The 19,182-nt window shown below is 41.6% G+C and overlaps 1 protein-coding gene across 2 annotated transcripts in view; it reads right to left on the bottom strand.

Moving 5' to 3' along the window:
• Positions 1–4,509, bottom strand: part of BTRC (beta-transducin repeat containing E3 ubiquitin protein ligase) — a 140,227-nt gene extending 135,718 nt beyond the window's left edge. For both annotated transcript variants that reach the window (XM_072131017.1, XM_072131018.1), the window contains exon 1: positions 4,367–4,509. In XM_072131017.1, the coding sequence (XP_071987118.1) occupies positions 4,367–4,384 (18 nt within the window). In that variant the 5' untranslated portion in view covers positions 4,385–4,509. The remainder of the gene's footprint in view (positions 1–4,366) is intronic.
• Positions 4,510–19,182: the final 14,673 nt, after the last annotated feature.

Here is a 19,182-nt window from a genome sequence, read left to right as displayed (position 1 = left end):
GCCGTACACACAGACGAGCTGTGGTCCAGCTTACCTACACATTCAAAATGGATATTGTTCATAGAACACGTTGGGAAGGTCCGATATGGACACATAATATGGCCCAGGGCACGTCTGTCGTCACTGCCGGCCTACAAGGTTATTAAGAGATATAAATACGGCTCATTCTGTTAAATTCAATACAGGGCCTAAGGATGATGGCACACAGAGGCCAGTGTATGAATTTATACTCCAGAATTGTAGCTGTACAGCGACCCCCTGTTTTGTGCAAGGCCACACGTTCCTCTAGAGTTGCATTCATAATGCAACACGAGCACACGGGAGGCGGCCTTGGTCCGATTGGATACGAGTTCCCAGTGAAACGGATGCAATTGTAAACCAGGCCCCGGTGTCTTGCACGCACCCCAATTTCTGTTGCATGAAAGCCAGCGCAGTTGTGCCAAAATCCGATCAGGCTTCCTATATACCTGTCATAGCCGTGCAATCCCCGAAAATTATGGAAAATCCGACTAAAAAGTGTGGCCGCGGACCCTTAGTAAATAAGCCCTGCTGTCCGAGGCATGCCCTTGTGCGCCAACTTTGCGTTATAAGAACAGTGCTACCAGAACGTGTGACCCACGCCAAAGGAGAGTAGTTTTACCGAAAAGTGAGGTCAAATAACAAACTGTCCCAGATCAAAAGTAGGACAATCTGTACTCAGTGGGGCTTATTTACTCAGGTCCCGCGGCCACATTTCCGTCGGGTTTTCCGATGTTTTTGGGGATCGCGCAAGGGATTGCGTCGCATGCAATCAGATTGTGATGCAATCGTGCCGGCTTTCAAGCGACACAAAGGGAGGGGGATCAGGCCCTTGGACGATCCGACGGATTCGGACAACGCGCAGGTTTTAACATTAAAGCTGGTCCGCAAGCCAACCACTTACATGCACCGGGAAGGTATTAAATGTGTCAGAAAACCCAACTAAGCAGGACCAGGAACAGCAGTTTTTGTTTTTCCTTGTCAAAGTGCAGCCACTTCAGAAATTCATGTGCAAGCTCCAAAGACCTTCTTTTAGTGCAAAGTCCGTCTGGGCCAGTGTGTCAAAAATCGCCCACATTCATCCAAGTCCAGCTACAATCCTGGTAAATAGAAATCCATTTTTTCACTGTTGTCTAACTGTTGTTATACTCTCAACAATGTCCTACAAGGTGATGGGAAATATGTGTAGAAGAAGTAGAAGCAATGTAAATGTCTGCATACACTGTCATTAACCAAGGAGATTTTCGGGTTTGCCCTGTATAGTGCACACTTTCCACCCAATGTTTCTTAATTACATCTCAACGTTATAGCGAGCGCCTCAGAAGTGGATTGTAGAAGGAAAAACCAAAGCAGTTATAGGATAATAAACAAAGACAGTAAAAAGACGTCCAAGAAGTGATTACTGCAGAATCCATCGTGTAATTATAAAGCTAATGAAGGGAAAGTCTAGTGATGTCTTCCATCATATTGGGGAGCAGGAGGTAAGACAATGTACACAGTAGGCATTTAGGACCTTATCTTATACAGAGGCTTGTGGGACACAGGGCCGGCACCAGCAAAGGCTGTACATAAGGAATCCATAGGGATGAGAGGGGCTGTATCTATGGAATCCTATGTTCTGACGGGGGCTTGTATAAAATTACCATGAGCGCACTGTTTGGTACGATAAACCAGGGAATATTTTACGGAACAGAACTATTTTAGCTTCTGAATCTTTATTGCTGCCAGGTTAGTTCAATGCAAAAGGGGCCCGCCGAAGCTCTATCGTCCAGGGGCCTACCGAAACCTGGAGCCGACCTTGGTGGGACTACCCCCAAACGACACATCTTCAGACACTTCTTATTTACAAAGTGATATAAGAATCCAGGAGCATCTTTCCCTGGAGTTGTGTATAACCTCTGATATTGTGCCTGAAAATTTACGAATAAATAGGCAATCGGGTGTTAACAACTATGGGTGTGGCCAATGCTGTACAAGAAGTGCTGATTATGTTAGACATCACTTTGATGAAGGTGAACGGTAACACCCAGCTGCCAATTCATTCATAACATTTATCAGAACGAACAAATGACGTGCACACAAACCGATGTTCTCAAGCAGCAAACAATGGATCCGTGACACGTTTTTGACAAGCTGCGTGCCTGCAAAACAGTCCGGGAGTAATCAGTTTTTGTGGATCCGACCAAAATAAATAAATAAATAAAATTATGGCAAATGATGTCATTAGCTTTTCCCAACCCCTTAAAGGGTCACATAATCGTGTTGTTTATAAATTGATCCACAAAAATGGAGGGTAGTAGTCTTCCAGTCCCCAAATTCTTTTATAGGAAGACAAAAATGGGGAGGAATAGGTTTTCTATTGCTCCAAGTTTTTTTTTTTTTTTTTTTTTTACAGCCTCCACACAAATCAGTGGAAAAGCACATTTATGCAGGTGCGGATGATAATGGGTGATTAATCATTGAAAGGTGCAACTGCTCCTTCTTCCACTTTTACTCCATTTCAGGTTTGGACATCAAAAACTGCATCTAAAAAACTGAACATGTGGTCGCACCTTTAGTGATATGTGCGACCCCGCCACCCATAGTGCAGGCATGGATATGGGCAAGGACATTCTTTTCACAGTCATAACATAGATTTGGGATATACAGCAAGTTGTGCCCAGGAACAATCAAAGGGATTGTCTTCTACGACAATGTTCGTAGAGGTGAATGTAGCGCGGGTCATAATCAAATCAGGGTACAGTCTCTGTTCTCCTGATCCCCAGTGATCTCTGTCCTATGGGGAGCAGATAAGTGTCTTTCATCAGACAATTCATGGAAGACCCCAGAAATCTCACTGCCAGTGATAGTGAATGGCCGCAGGGCAGGATGGGGGTCACAACACAACCCTATTCAGCTGCGTCAATGGACGCCAAGTGCAAACAGCTATCCCGCTATATAACTGTTACACTAAAACATTGTTCTACTCAAACAGTTTTACAGAATTTTTTCCCCTCACTAAGGGTGAAGACACACATGGCGTTTTTAGGCCGTTTTTGGGCGTTTTCAGATCGTTAAAAACGCATGCGTTTTTGACCAGTTTGAATTAAGATAATTGCTCAAACCTGTCAAAAACGCATGCGGTTTTCAAAAAACTAAAAACGTCCCAAAAACGCCATGTGTGTCTTCACCCCAAGTAGTGATAGTGGATCCCTGGGTACAGCCGCGATCACCCTGTACCCAGCAACACCAAAATAATACCACCCTATGGTGCTAACTAGTACATAGTGTCTATACACAGGTGTATCTCATCTAAAATACAGACTTTATGGAAAGAAGAGTCCAAATATAATGTACATATGTGACATAATGCCGCACTATAGTGCACATCTAGTGCATGATACATTCACACAGGTGTTGCCAATCCAAAGATTGGATTTTATAGATCGGTGTGTGTGTGTGTGTGTGTGTGTAAAAATACCGCTCTATTGTGCACTAAGTGTCTATACACACACGTGTATCCAATCTAAAGATTGGATTTTTATAGATAAGCAGGGTTATATATGATACATATATGTGCGTTTGTGTATGTCTATTGCGGCTTATTGTATACATTGTCTATACACAGGTCTATATGATCTAAAATGCTGATTTTATAGATGTGTTATAGGTGGTCCCCTACTTAAGAACACCCGACTTACAGACGACTCCTAGTTACAAACGGACCTCTAGATTTTGGTAATTTACTGTACTTTAGCTTTAGGCTACAATAATCAGCTGTAACAGTTATCACAGGTGTCTGTAATGAAGCTTTATTGTTACTCCTGGTTCTTATGACAATCTAACATTTTTAAAATCCAAATGTCACAGAGCCCAAAAAAAAAAAAAATGTTGGTCCTGTACATAACCAGGGGACTGCCTGTATCTATATATAGGTGTATATGCTGTAAATACAGAATATACTGTTAGATGTGCTTGTATATGATGGATTATGTAACATAATACCGCCCTATGTAGCGCACATAGTACATATTGCATGTACACAGGTGAATCTCACCTATAACTGAGGTTTACAGATAGATGTGTCAGTATATGATGTATATATAACACAATACTGCCCTATGGCACACACAAGGTACATGGTGTCTATACACAGGTGTATCCCACGTAACAATAGATGGATGACACACTGAGCCTCCATGGCTGAAATACTCTGTGCTGCAGACATGACATCAGCCACGATCTGCACTTAAATGATAACAAAAAAATCCCCCCTGATGATGACGTCATAGGCTGATGTGCCGGGCAGAGCCCCATCCCTCACCACCGCTGACATCACAACACAACATGATGACGTGAGCACAAGTACCTTTTTATAAGATGCCATCACCCCCTGTCCACCCTGATCAGACAGACACTTCCTCGTCCGATGACATCACGGTCACGTGGCGACATTTACCTAGACGGCTACGGCACACTGCTGGGGACAGAAGAGCTCAGAAGGCGAAGCTGTGAGAGCTCAGGTTGTAGCTGGGGCTGTGAGAAAGCTGCCTGCTGCGTAGGATGTGTGTGGGGAGGGCTTGTTACACTGTTGTTATGGTGGTAGGAGCTTTGTGAGATAAAATATTGGACTTGTGGGAAAAAATGATGAACATTTTGATGTAAATAAATAACCAATGCTTAAATCACCCCAATAATAATGTAATAGTGCATATGTGGTGAAAAGGGTAACGGGGGCCATCAAGTTAATCAATAAAAATTGTGTACAGTCTAGGAAATTTTAATTTTTTATTTTTTTTTTACTTTTTATAAACTGTAGAACTTCACCAAACCTCAGCAATAACTTGTGCAGGATAGGAGGCATTTATCAGGACTTCTATACCAGGAAACTGACTCAAAAACCCTGAAATATTCACAATTAATACCCACCAGCAATTTCGATTACTATCCCCTTTATGCCAGCTCCACTCCAATGGGGCGTGGACAGTGGTGCAGCCGGCGGGGTTTTAGGCGGGAGCGGTCCGTTTCTCCCCGCACCTGCAGGACCTGGAGTAGATATATATACAGTCCGACTGGCAGATACATCAGGGGGCCAGAGCCACATGATGTATCCGGAGGGTGGGGAATTCATCATACACCAGCGCACAAGCACCGGCTTATGATAAATCTTTTCCATGTGTTTCTTGTTGTGAAGATGGAGGTTCTAGTCAGGATAAATTTTTGTTTTGTGAAAGATACTTATCCTCCTGCACCTCCCAAATATTGTGCTAGGGAAAGAAAAACAAAAGCCCCTCCCATTTTCATAAACCATGTCCACTTTCCACCGCTTGTCCGACAACCAAAAGATATGTGATATGTTACCTTTCAATGGCATGTGCTCTGTGAATAGGCACTAGGCACCTGGGAGTGGCCATAGAGGAGCAGCCCCCCCTCCCTTGGGTAACTGCTCCTCCACGTGTCCTTTTAAAAAATATGAATAACTCCCATCCCTCGGATTGGCTGAAGAGAAGCAGGGGATGTCGCTAAGCCAAGTGATGGGAATTTTCATATATTTGAATAGGATACATAGAGGAGCGGTTTCCCAAGTGGGGGGGACTGCTCCTCTACGGCCACTGCCAGGTGACGAGTGCCTAGTCACAGAGCACAAGGCGTTGAAAGGTACTATATAGTATATCTTTTTTTCTGTAAAACCTATTTTTTATACAAAAACTCTTTGGCAGTGTATGTACTTTGCTCTCTGGGGACTGGGGGAGAGCTAAAAATGGGTCTCCTGGTGACAGGTTCCTTTAATATAGTGGCCTCTGTCCTCCATCTCTCCTCATATAGTGTCCTCCTGTCCTATTTCATCCCTCTCATATAGCAGCTTCTGTCCTTATCCATCCCTCTTATACTGTGGCCTCCTGTACTTCATTCCTCTTATATAGTTCCCATGTTCCTGGGTATTTAAAAAAAGCATTGTTACTTACCTTTTCCTCGTTTCCCCACAGTCCTGCTTTCTCCTCTTCCCGGAGCTGTGGGATGACAGAGGAGGGTGGGGACAGCCAGGAAAGAGTTACATTTCAATGAGATGAGGCTGCAGAAGGAACATTACTTCAGACGTCCCAATCTTCTATAGTGCCTAGAAACAGGGTGTCAGCAGTAAATGCTGTGCTGAACAGGTCCCACCTACCCGCACAGCCGGCCAAACTACTGCCTGCCCACTGGCACATAGCCCTCCCTCCTGCATGAGGGCACAGCTGCCCGACTTTCCCCTAGCCCAAAGCACAGCTGTCTGGCATTCCGCTGCCCGACGACACAAACAGATGCATCCTACCCCCGCTGGCGCAGACTACAGAACAAGTGCAAATTTGATGTGTGTATACTGTATGTTTGTATAAATGTATGGATATGTATATACTGAATGTATTAGTGTATATATATTTGGGAGTATAAATATGTGCATATAAGTGTATACGTCTATACGAGAATATAAAAGTGAATGTATGAGTCTACAACGTAACGTGTGTGTATATTAGTGTGTAAATGTGTGTGATTGTATAAACGTGTTTGTACAAATATGTATACATTTATTTAAGGGGAAGTGGGACTACATGCACACATTTTCTATGGGGCCCAAGCTCTCCTAGTTAAGACCTTGTAGATTTTAAAGTGCCTCCATAAAGATGTACATTGCAGCCAGCGCATGCGCGACCGGCTGCTCCGGTCATACTAGGGTGCAACGGAGTACATCAAACCCCAGTTCTTGTGATCCGTAGGGGTCCCATCACTGAGATCCCCACCAATCAGCAAATTAGGTCCTATTCTGTGGTTAGGACCTAACTTGCTATGATGGAACAACCCCTTTCTATTGTCAAATTCAAGCATGATAAACCAGGGGCACTTACTCATAGATCCAGGCACCGTGACTTCTTATATTTGTTATGCTTGGCCTCCTTTCTTCTAAAATCAACTTTCACAACTATGCTAATGAGTCGGCAGGCCCTCCATGCTACACTTTACACTGTGCAGGAGCACTCCCCCCTCCTCCCTGTGTGCTGCAACATCCTCTCCTGCGGTGAGATTGCAGCAGGCAGAGGGAGGGGTCCTGAGGGGATAGAGTGAGACAGTGTAAGAGCCTGTGAAGCTACAGCACAAAGGGACTATGGTAACTCTGTGTCTCATTACCACAATTTCAAATGTTTATTTTAGAAGGAAAGAGCCATGGATAACAAATATAAGAAGATAACCGCAGTCACGATGCCTAGACCAATAAGTAAGTGCCCCTGGTTTATAAAGCTGTATTTTAATGGTAGATTTTCTTTAAGTAATTTGTAAATGTAGTGTTACTATTAAAATAGTATCTGGAAATATAAATGTATCCTATGTTACTACTGTTTTATTGTAGCAGAATTTTGAGTTATTGGATGTACTATTGTATACATTGTATTTCTATGAGTACATATTAGTGGATGTTTCATAGTCTAGTTTCATAGTTTATACGGTTGAAAAAAGACACTTGTCCATCAAGTTCAACCAAGGAAGGGTAGGGATTGGATGAGGAAGGGATTTAGGGGAAACAATCCTATATAGCATAACAATCAATGTTATTTAGGTGTAAAAAGGCATCTAGACTCTTCTTGAAGCTCTCTGCTGTCCCTGCTGTGACCAGCGCCTGAGGCAGGCTATTCCACAGATTGACAGTTCTCATAGTAAAAAAGCCCTGTCACCTCTGGTGATTAAACCTTGGTTTCTCCAAACGGAGACAGTGCCCCCTCGTCTTTTGATTTGATTTAATCTGGAACAACTTAACACCATATTTTTTGTATGGACCATTCATATATTTATATAAATTAATCATGTCCCCTCGTAGTCGTCTCTTTTCCAGACTAAATAAATCTAGTTGTTTTAATCTTTCCTCATAACTGAGACCCTCCATACTCCTTATCAGTTTTGTGTTTGATGTTGCCTTTCTCTTTAAAAAACATTTTATCCCTAGACTCCATTATAGTCCTCATAAGACAAAATAATGTCAGGTTGATGGAGTTGTGTGAGTAATGAATGCACATTGTATATTTACCAGTCCACCAACACATCATTGCAAGATTCATAGCTCCAATCCCATCGGATTGTGAATAATAATAATTTAGGAAGTAAATCTCCCATCCAAGCACAATTCAGTCATGTGGGTCCATGCATAATTCACAGGAAATTATCTGCATCCTGCTGATCACTCAGACAACGCCAGATCAAGACATAACTTGGTCACTGTCAGTACCAGGCATTACTCACTCATCTGATGCCAGGTTCGGCTGGAGTCAGGCACAACAGCCTACAAAACCTGCCAGAGCGTGCGCTGGTCCAAGTATAATTCACTCAAAACCAGGCAGGAGCATTCCAAGGAAAAATGCGATTGAAGTGAATTGTATCATTATGAAATAAAGGGTTTGCACAAATCATTCTGTATTAAATATCACAGTCATTCCATCTGAGGAATATATTGTCTGTACTCTAGACATTGATCTTGTCACTCGTGAAGGTCAAACAATACATGGAGGTAGCCCCTGCATCTGCTGTAAGACTAGAAAACCTGGATCAGTTTGGCTTGCAGTAATAGACTATAATATAGATGGTTTGGGTGGTAGCCCCGGGCCCATGACTACCCAAACCACCAACCACATTTTATACTGAGAAGGACCTTCACCCATGAAATCATTGTACATATATATTCCTGCATTCAATACACATGTACACAAGATCCATTTCAGGACCTTTGAAAGTCCCCTCCAAAGGTCCTAAAACCGCAGATGGAAAGCAGGCAGAAGGGACACATCATCCATTCTGCAAGAAGCTGAATATAGTACAATATGTAGGAAGTGATTCCAGACTTGTAGGGGCTATAACATTCACACAGCCCAGGGCCCATGGCAGTCTTAATCTGCCCCTGTTAACTTGGCTACCTCTAGTTTTTGGGGAGTAATGAGTTGATACCATGAGGACGATAGGATCATGCCAACTTTGTTACAGGGGAAAACAATTAATAATTTGATGCAACTTCAGAATATTGATGACCTATCCTTCAAGTAAAGTTAAGCTGCAGTAACCCAGCTTAACCACTACACAGAGAATGGTGCTGTGCTTTTCGCTCCATTCTCCCTGTAAGTTCTGGTGCTGGTAGCCGATTGATGAGGGCATTGCTTGGGTTCCCCCCACTAATCTTATACTAATGACCTTTCCTAGCTATAGGTTAACAACCCCTTTAAACCAGAAACCCCCTTTGTGCTGAGCTTAAAATCCATGAAGTTGCCTGATCAAAAAGAGAAGTTATAATAGCAAAGAACATTGCTATATATTTACTTGTCTCGTGTCTGCTCCCCCCTAGTGGAACATAGGGAAAACTAGAATTTATCATTTTCCTTTAGAACTTCAGAAAACTTGTGGCAACAAAAGCCGAATTTTATCATTTCTAAGGTATATGTTGTTACCCATGGACAGAATAAAACCTTAAAAATCCATCTCTTCCTTCCCTGAACTGTACTGTCCCTGTATTGTAATTTATCACAACTTTCAAAATTGTGATGTCACATTACAGAGATAATACACATAGTAATGTCATAATGCAAGGATAATACACACAGAGATGTCACAGTATATGGATAATATACCCAGTCATGTCCCACTACAAAGATATACACACAGTGATCTCACAGTACAAAGATAATACACACAGTTATATTATACTAAGTATATGCATATGTACTGTGGTACGCATAGATAATACACACAGTGATCTCACAGTGCATAGATAATACTCACAGTGATGTCACTACAAGATAAGAGATAATACAAACAGTGATATTACAGAACCAAGATAAAATACACATAGATGTCACAGTGTGTGGATAATACACACAGTAATGTCACAGTACAGGGACAATACACACAGTGATGCCCCAGTACAGGAGTAATACACACCGTGTTGACACAGTACAAGGGTAATGCACATAGCGATAACACAGTACAGGGATTATACACACAGTGATGCCACAGTACATGAGAAATGCACACAGTGATGCCACAGTACAGCAGTAATACACACTGTGATGCCACAGTACAGGAGATAATACACACAGTGATGCCACAGTACAGGGATAATACACACAGTGATGTCACAGTACAGCAGTAATACACAAAGTGATGCCACAGTAAAGGAGATAATACACACAGTGATGCCACAGTACAGGGGATAATACACACAGGGATGTCACAGTACAGGAGAAATGCACACAGTGATGCCACAGTACAGCAGTAATACACACAGTGATGCCACAGTACAGGAGATAATACACACAGTGATGCCACATAATAGGGGATAATACATACAGTGATGTCACAGTACAGGAGATAATGCACACAGGGATGTCACAGTACAGGGATAATACACACAGTGATGCCACAGTACAGGAGAAATGCACACAGTGATGCCACAGTACAGCAGTAATACACACAGTGATGCCACAGTACAGGAGATAATACACACAGTGATGCCACAGAATAGGGGATAATACGCACAGTGATGTCACAGTACAGGAGATAATACACATAGTGATGCCACAGTACAGGGGATAATACATACAGTGATACCACAGTACAGGAGATAATACACATAGTGATGCCACAGTACAGGGGATAATACATACAGTGATACCACAGTACAGGGGATAATGCACACAGTGATGTCACAGTACAGGAGATAATACACATAGTGATGCCACAGTACAGGGGATAATACATACAGTGATACCACAGTACAGGGGATAATGCACACAGTGATGTCACAGTACAGGAGATAATACACATAGTGATGCCACAGTACAGGGGATAATACATACAGTGATACCACAGTACAGGGGATGATACACACAGTGATGTCACAATACAGGGGCTAATACACACAGTGATGCCACAGTACAGGGGATGATACACACAGTGATGTCACAATACAGGGGCTAATACACACAGTGATGTCACAGTACAGGAGTTAATACACACAGTGATGCCACAGTACAGGGGCTAATACACACAGTGATGTCACAGTACAGGAGATAATACACACAGTGATGCCACAGTACAGGGATAATGCACACAATAATGACACAGTCTATACCACTGAACAACTGAACCGTTGACATAGCTAACCAATGCCTATCACTATTACTTATAATAGAGGAAATGATAACAATAATTGTTAAATGTAAATATGCCTTTAATAGGTGCATGAACAATTGTAGTGCCTAGGGTAGCCTGGACTCAACATACACTGGCCATCAGGAAACACGTACACCTCTAGCACATTGTTTCTATGGGGAAACTTTAAAATGGGCCTATTGTACCTTTAAGGAAATCTTATAGTTGAGTCTGAAATCCAAATCGTCTTCCATCCCGGAGCAGCAGTTTTCTTTTATGATAAAATCCTGAGAGCTGGCATGACTTGTACAATAACCATATCTTTCTGGCATTGCTTAGCAGAGGGCACATATGTGACTTATTGGTTTGTTTCCTTGACAGAATGCAGAGAATATAAACCTTAACCTGCGAGTGATGTTGACATAAACCTCACTTATTCCATACGTACAATAAATTCCCGCCCATGCACATCTATATATTCCAATTTTAATATACAATGTGCATGTAAAACTGTTTTCTCCAACAGATCTAAAACCCAAGTCTTATCGGAATTAAAGGCATTATTTTTCATAAGTGTTAAATAAATTAAATATTAAGACGATCGGCGCTTGATACGCGGGAGGAGAAACGCTGTAAATGCTTAAATGCTTTAAGGAATCTGGCGCCCAAGTGTTGAAAGAGATGGAAATATTTGGAAATAAATAAAACACACAGTCAAATGCCGGCAAAGATTTCTTTTCAAAAACTCCTCATGAATATTTAGCTCATCCTCATGTAAAATATATGGCTTAGTAGAAGAATCAAGAAAATGAGGTGTATGATTTTTTTGTGATTTATAGGAGCCGATGCGGATTATTCATAACAGAGCAGCTGCGCCGAAAGATTCATTCTCTGTAAAATGTGATTGTGCATCAGGCAGTGTGAGGGAACACAACTATGACTAATGGCTGCTTTACATATAAATGAGAGGGCTTGTGCTGGGAACTGTACAAAATACAATTCTTCAATTGACAGGCAATCTCTTAATCATACACATCCGGCCCATAAATGCCTCCTTTTTTCCTTGGACTTGGAGGAATTTGGAAGCTACTTAGAAAAAAAATGTTCTAAAGGAATATTATCTCAGAACCTGATTTTCTTCATCATTCTTAGAAAACGATACAATTTCTTGATGGGAAGTTGTGTAATCTACAGGATGGTCGGAGACATTCTGCATCCTCTCCAGTTGCCTCTGAAAAGAAGTTTTTGACTCGATGAATATGTTTTACTAACTTCACTTAAAGGGGTATTCACACTTCGGCAAATGAATGTTATTGTTTGTATGATGAAAAATAATACAATTTTCCAATGTAATTTCTGGGACTTATTTACTAAACGCATTTCCGGGACGGGTATTTAACAGGGGATTGTGTCACACGCGATTGGATTTTGGCACAGCTGTGCTGGCTTTCATGCGACAGAAATCGGGGGGTGATCCGACTGATTCGGACTGAGCGCGGGATTTAAGATTCAATTTGTGTCACAAGATGATAATAATAATAATAATAATTCTTTATATAGCGCACATTGATTTTGCAGCGCTGCACAAAGTATGTCAAATTGGTCCCTGTCCCCATGGGGCTCACAATCTAAACATCTTAACGGTATGTTTTTGAGTGTGGGAGGAAACCTGAGTACCCGGAGGAAACCCACACAAACACGGAGAGAGCATACAAACTCTTTGCAGATGTTGACCCTGGGTGGGATTCGAACCCAGCGCTGCAAGGCGAAGTGCTACTCACTCAGCCACTGTGCCGCCCTATAAGACAATGCACTTACATACCAGGAAGAAGAAGGTGGACTCCGGCGTACCCCAGCGGGGAAGTGACACATGCACACAGGGATGTGCAAGTTTTTATGTGTTTTTAATGTATACCAATAAATATTCGGATTTTATTTACATGTCATAATTGAGTATGGTTCATGGCCTGGTCGTTCTTTTTTCATATGCAGGATATCGGCCGCATGATCTTCGTGAATCGCGGGAGAGTGCAATCCGGTCGGGTAATGCACTTTCAGGGATCGCGACAGGACAGGTAAGTAAATGTGGCCCTCTGTATCAATTCCTCAGAGTTTTTTAGATCTCTGCTTGCTGTCCTTCTATAGAAAGCTTCTATGTTTACTATATTTACAGAAATCTGACCATGGTCACACAGGTGCACGGCTCGTTAGTATCAGAGAGTTATCAGAGCTGTGTGATATAACGAGCCGTGCACCTGTGTGACCATGGTCAGATTTCTCTCCACTGGAAGTTAACATAGAAGCTTTCTATAGAATGACAGCAAGCAGAGATCTAGAAAACCATAAAGAATTGATACAGAAAGTATATTAGAAATGTATATATATATTTTCATTATTCAAACAACATCAATTATTTGTTTAAATAGGAATACCCCTTTAAGTAATTAGTGATATGAGATGTGCAGTTTAAGGGGCATCTATCACCAAGATGAAAGTCTGTATTAAAATGAGCCTGAGGGGCTCCAGGTTCCACTAACACCTGTGGAGCCTGGAGCTCTTCAGGCTCATATGCATACAGTCCTTTATCCTGGTGGTAGATGCCCTTTAATGGAGTATTCACCTTTGGGCATTGACATTTAATTGAATTCATCTGCCATATAGATACATTTATTCAATTGCATGTTATTAAAAAAATGTACCTGTGTGAAGATAATTTCCCATAAATGTAGCCATGTTGTTTTTTTAGAAACAAGATTGTTGTCCTTGGATACAACCACCACTATTGGAGTAATTGTACAAAGAAACAATTTGTGTTTGCATAGGAAACAGATGGGAGTTACTGCATGTCTCAGAGCCGTCCTGTGGTAATGAACTCTAAATCTAGATAGTCAGGTATAGGCATCAATGTGAGTCCACCGCTGCCAGATTGTGGTGGTGGTCGTATCTATGTACAGCTATCTCATTTCTAAGGGACCATATGGCTGTATTTATGGAAAGTTATCTTCACACAGGTAGATTATTTTAATAACATCCCATTGAACAAATGTATACTTATGGCAGATGCTCAGATTGGAATATCACTTTACAGTGATATATTTCCAATGCATTTAAAGAAAATCTACCATCGAAACCAGGGGCACTTTATCATAGATCCAGGCAACTTCTTCAATTGTTCTAATGTTACTGAAGAGCACCGGGGGGTGTTACCAGAGCCCCTCCATACTGAAGCTTCACTGGTTGTTACACTGTCTCTGCCTTCCTCTGCACCCACGCAGCGAAAAGGGGGGGTTGCTCCTACTTAATGTAACAGTCTGTGAATCCGCGGCTCGGAGGGGCTCTGATAACGCCACCAGAAGATGTGAATATAGCTTTCCTGATACTTTTGTGTTGTGCAACAGATGACACATTGACATTTGCTTATTCCTAGGATCTGGTATGCTGAGTACCATTACATATATAAAGTATATAGCTACCATCAAGGAGATAATATTGCTGAACCAAGGGCTATAGAGCAACTAGACAGCATCCGGAAGAAAATAGCAGGGAATCAATGAGGTGAGGATGGCTTTAAAAAATAATAATGGACGACCCTTTAAATGTAGATGCATATAAAGATATGCATATGGTATATCTGGGTACTAACAGTCTGCATGCATCATATTTCCTGGGTACTTAAAATATGGTAACGAAAAACTCTTTCCCTTAATCCATTTACTGTCATATCCTTTGGTTGAACTTTTTTCATCCAGACTTGTCACTATTAACTATGTATGAGAAAATGCACTAAAAATAAATGTAATTTAAAAAAAAACTAACTGTATCTGTACATCATGAAATCTCTACCTCTAAGCTAAGTTACCTGCCGAATAACTATTACCGGAAAGTGCTCGCTATTGATCCACAAGAACATTAATAAGGTCCGGGATATGGAGAATATTGTAAGCGCACAGTCAACTTGTTAGTTTATGCAAAAATGATTTGTTCTGGTTCATCTAGCCTGAAAATAACCAGGCTAACTTATTCCATGTGAAACTAATATTAGTGAATATATTAGGAGTAAATACTTTGGATTATGTTTATAAAATAACAAGTATTAGATGATAACAATTGTAACAATTGTTCCAAGAAGAACAGTCCCCTCCATATACTAATGAAGTCATGTACAGACGGCCCCCTACTTAAGAACACCCGACTTACAGACGACCCCTAGTTACAAACAGACCTCTGGATATTAGTACTTTACTGTACTTTAGCCCTAGGTTTCAATGATCATCTGTAACAGTTATTAGAGGTGTGCAGACACCTCTAATAACTGTTACACTGTTAACAATGAAGCATAATTGCAGAATTATGCTTGATTGTTAATCCTGGTTCTTATGACAACCCAAAATGTTTAATTATCACAGAGATGAAAAAATTCTGGCTGGGGCTACAATTATAAAATATACAGTTCTGACTTACATACAAGTTCAATTTAAGAACAAACCTACAGAACCTATCTTGTACAAACCTGGGGACTGCCTGTATATCGAAGTGTACAAAGGTGGTTGAACTTACTGATTTTGGATGTTGGGATTTGCCACTATTAACAAACTTTACAAAGGTCATTATAAAATACTAATAGGTTCCCCCATATTATGCGTACCCCTGTAAGGTTTATTTAGAAGCACCGGTTGCCGCAGGTCTGCACGCAACCCCTCATCAAGCACATGTGACCTGTGGTTCCTGGGGACTTAATACAGACTTTACTGGGGTAAGTACAATCCGGGAGACCCTATTAGGGTCCTGTACTTATAAAGTAGCTGGTAAAGTTTGTTATTAGTGGCCAACCGCTTTAACACTAAAGTAGGGGAAGGTGCCTCTTTCACTATTACTGTAGGCATATTTTAAAGTAATTCATAGTTGGAGCTCACTATGACTTAAAGTTGGGGTAACTTGATATAAACAGCATTGCATAACAAGGGTATTATTTGGAAGGTTGAAAAGCCGATGTTTAAACCTTCCTCGTATGTAATGTTTTTCACATGTGACTTGGAATATAAGAGCATGCTGAGAGTTTCACTCACATAAAAAAAATGTGTGTGCGTGGAAAACTGCAAGTCAGACAAAACCTATTGGGGGACACGTATCTTTATTTGTGCCAGTTTAATTGTCTCATTTTTGCTACTTTTCACTGCGACTTTTGCTGTCAATTACAATTACGCCTTTGTCTACATCTTGTGCATTGTGCCTTGTGTATCTTTATTTTCCAGATGTTCCGTGCAACTTTTCACACATGTATCACATTGTTTGCTTATTTTTGGAACTTTTTAGGCACAAATCTGCACCTGGTCCAGGGCAGATGCAGAGGTAGGATTTTTGTCCAAGGACCCTGTTTCAACATGTAAATTTGAATTACCGTATACATTCTAGTATAAGCTGACCCGAATATAAGCCGAGGTATCTAATTTTAACACTTAAAAACTGGGAAAACCTATTGACTTGAGTATAAGCCTAGGGTGGGAAATGCATTGGTCACAGCCTCCACCCAGTATATAACCTGCAAGCCCATGCCCCAGTATATAGCCAGCCTGCCCATGCCCCAGTATATAGCCATCCCCTGCCCCCCAGTATATAGCCAGCCCCCTGCTCCCCAGTATATAGCCAACCCCTTCCCCCCCAAGTATAAAGCCTGCCAGCCCATGCACCCCGGTATACAGCCAGCTCCTGCCCCCCAGTATACTGCCAGCCCCTGGACCCCCCGTGATATAGCCTGCCAGCCCCCCCCCCCCAGTATATAGCCAGCAGCCCCTGCCCCACAGTATGTAGCCTGCCAGCCCCTGTCCCCCCAGTATACAACCAGCCCATCCCCCAAGTATATAGCTGGCCAGAACATGCCCCGAACATGCCAAGCAGGTCCTTTTCTTGCTTTGGGCTCAGCACAGGGGTTAAACAAGATATGTTTCTGCACCAGTGTAGCTAAAGCAGTCTCAAGGTATTTTTTGTTTCATAATGCATCAAATCAAATGGTAGATTTCCTTTAAAACTTTGAAGAAGAAGTCACATTACCGTTTAAATCTCCATTAAAAAAGTAAAGAATGGGAGGTTTAACAGAGATTTAATGTGCCAATTAAAAATCCCTTTGACATCAATGAAAATTTATGTCATGTGTTATGTTCTGTTTAGGCAGGGATCCATCATCCATCGTTTTTTTGGATAGAAAAAATGAGTTCATTACTTTTCAACAATTTGAAAAAAACGCATGGATAACGGATCCCTGTCAAACTGACCATTTACATTGATGTCAATGGGATTTTTAACTGATACGTTTAAACTTCCGTTCTTTACCTTTTTTTACGGAGGGAAGGAACGAAGGTAAGGACCGGGAGTGTGAAATTATCCTTATCATAACACCAGGTGTAAATTTATTTTCCTAAGTCATGTTGAGTAATTATGAGTAACTTTTATCCATAATATTCCACATTGATGACTCTTCCTTCTTTTTTTACCGTTGCTTGTTCTCCAACGTTTCCCTCCAGTCCAGCAGTCCTTGAGTTAAAACTCCCCTTTTCAGGAGCGAACAGTATTTTTCTTCTACATTGTGGGCTGCGGAATTGAACTTGTTGGACACGTTTTTTATTGGACTGCTGACCTGAGGGAAAAACAGTTTCAGTAATTTTCTAAGTATTTGTTCAGAGTTCAAAAGGTACATTACAAGCACGACTAGTGAGGGGAGGTCACCGGCTCGCGAGGCTTGCTGTAGGATGAGATTCTACCAGCTTCCAGCCAAAACCCCTAGTGAAAGACAATCACGATCACTGTCAACTAACTAATTCTGACTATATCAAGGCAGTAATGAAATTCACGGCAGGATTACCCTTTCTATCCAATGGGGCAGCACTGCGGTGACATATCTCTCTTATCGCCCGAATGTAACACACCATCTAATTTACGTCGTGTAGCGAGTGGGAATGAAATGTTCATAAAGAATTGCTGCATCTTGTCACCTTAACTGCTGCCCCAGGCTCTAAGGCATCTGTCAGAGAGAAGCGTTTAGAAATGGCTGGCTGCTGCTTAACTCATGCAGGCCCCTCCAACATACAATCCTCTCTCTTTTTTTATAAGAATAATAATTACAGCAATTTTCTCTTTTTTTTATGGATATTAGAATTATTTAGCTATTTATTCAATGCATCTTACAAAGATATGAACGTGGGAAGTTGGGTCTGTCCTAAGCACAAGGTAAAGATTTATTAAAAACAAACAAAAAAAAAATCTAAAAGTTAAATCCTGATTTAAAAATTCTGCTAAGCTTTGTTGGATTTTATAAAGTGACAGCCACTAATGGCGGCTATTGCTGAACCTGCTGATGTTGTCACTCTGGAATTCTCAGCACTAGTGATCAGTGGATCTTTTTTAAACCTGTTCGAGATCCGAACCGGGATCCCAACCAGCAACTGTTTAAACCGTTAACTGTTTAAAGGGAATCTGTCACCAGAACAGTGTCCCTGCAGTCAATACAAAGCATATCAAAAAGCAGTTTTTATCAGATTTCTGCATTTTTTCTTTCAAACAATAATTCATATAAAACTTTACCTGGTTCTTGCTCAGCCCGCAGGCTGTTTAAGCCGGGGGGCTGCAGGACTGGCTGTGCTCCTTACATCAGGGGTACAGCCCCTCCTGCTGCCCTTTAACCCGGGCCACGGATTGGTCGCCCAATTTGGCCACTGGGTGGCAGTGGCCTGTGTGATATTAAAGCTTGAGCACGGAGCTAGCCCTTCCTCTTTGGACTGCTCCGTGCTCAAGAGACACCCGCCCACCCTCCCTAGTTTTTTGTATTTTTTGTATTTTGTATTACAAGTTAATGTTTCTTTGGTTATTGTTATTTAATTGGTGTTGGTGTTTGTTGGTAGTCACAGCTTGGCCTGTGGTGGAATTTTGACCCTCTCGGTTTTAGCCCAAATCACCTGACAGACCAACTAGGACATGCCCCCGCGGAGGCGGGGCCCAGCATGCAAGGTAAAAAATTTGGGTAAAGGGTCT

The sequence above is a fragment of the Engystomops pustulosus genome, chromosome 11 (genome assembly GCF_040894005.1).
Source record: "Engystomops pustulosus chromosome 11, aEngPut4.maternal, whole genome shotgun sequence".
In the NCBI taxonomy this organism is placed as follows: Eukaryota; Metazoa; Chordata; class Amphibia; order Anura; family Leptodactylidae; genus Engystomops; species Engystomops pustulosus.
This window is presented reverse-complemented; position numbering and strand designations above follow the sequence as displayed.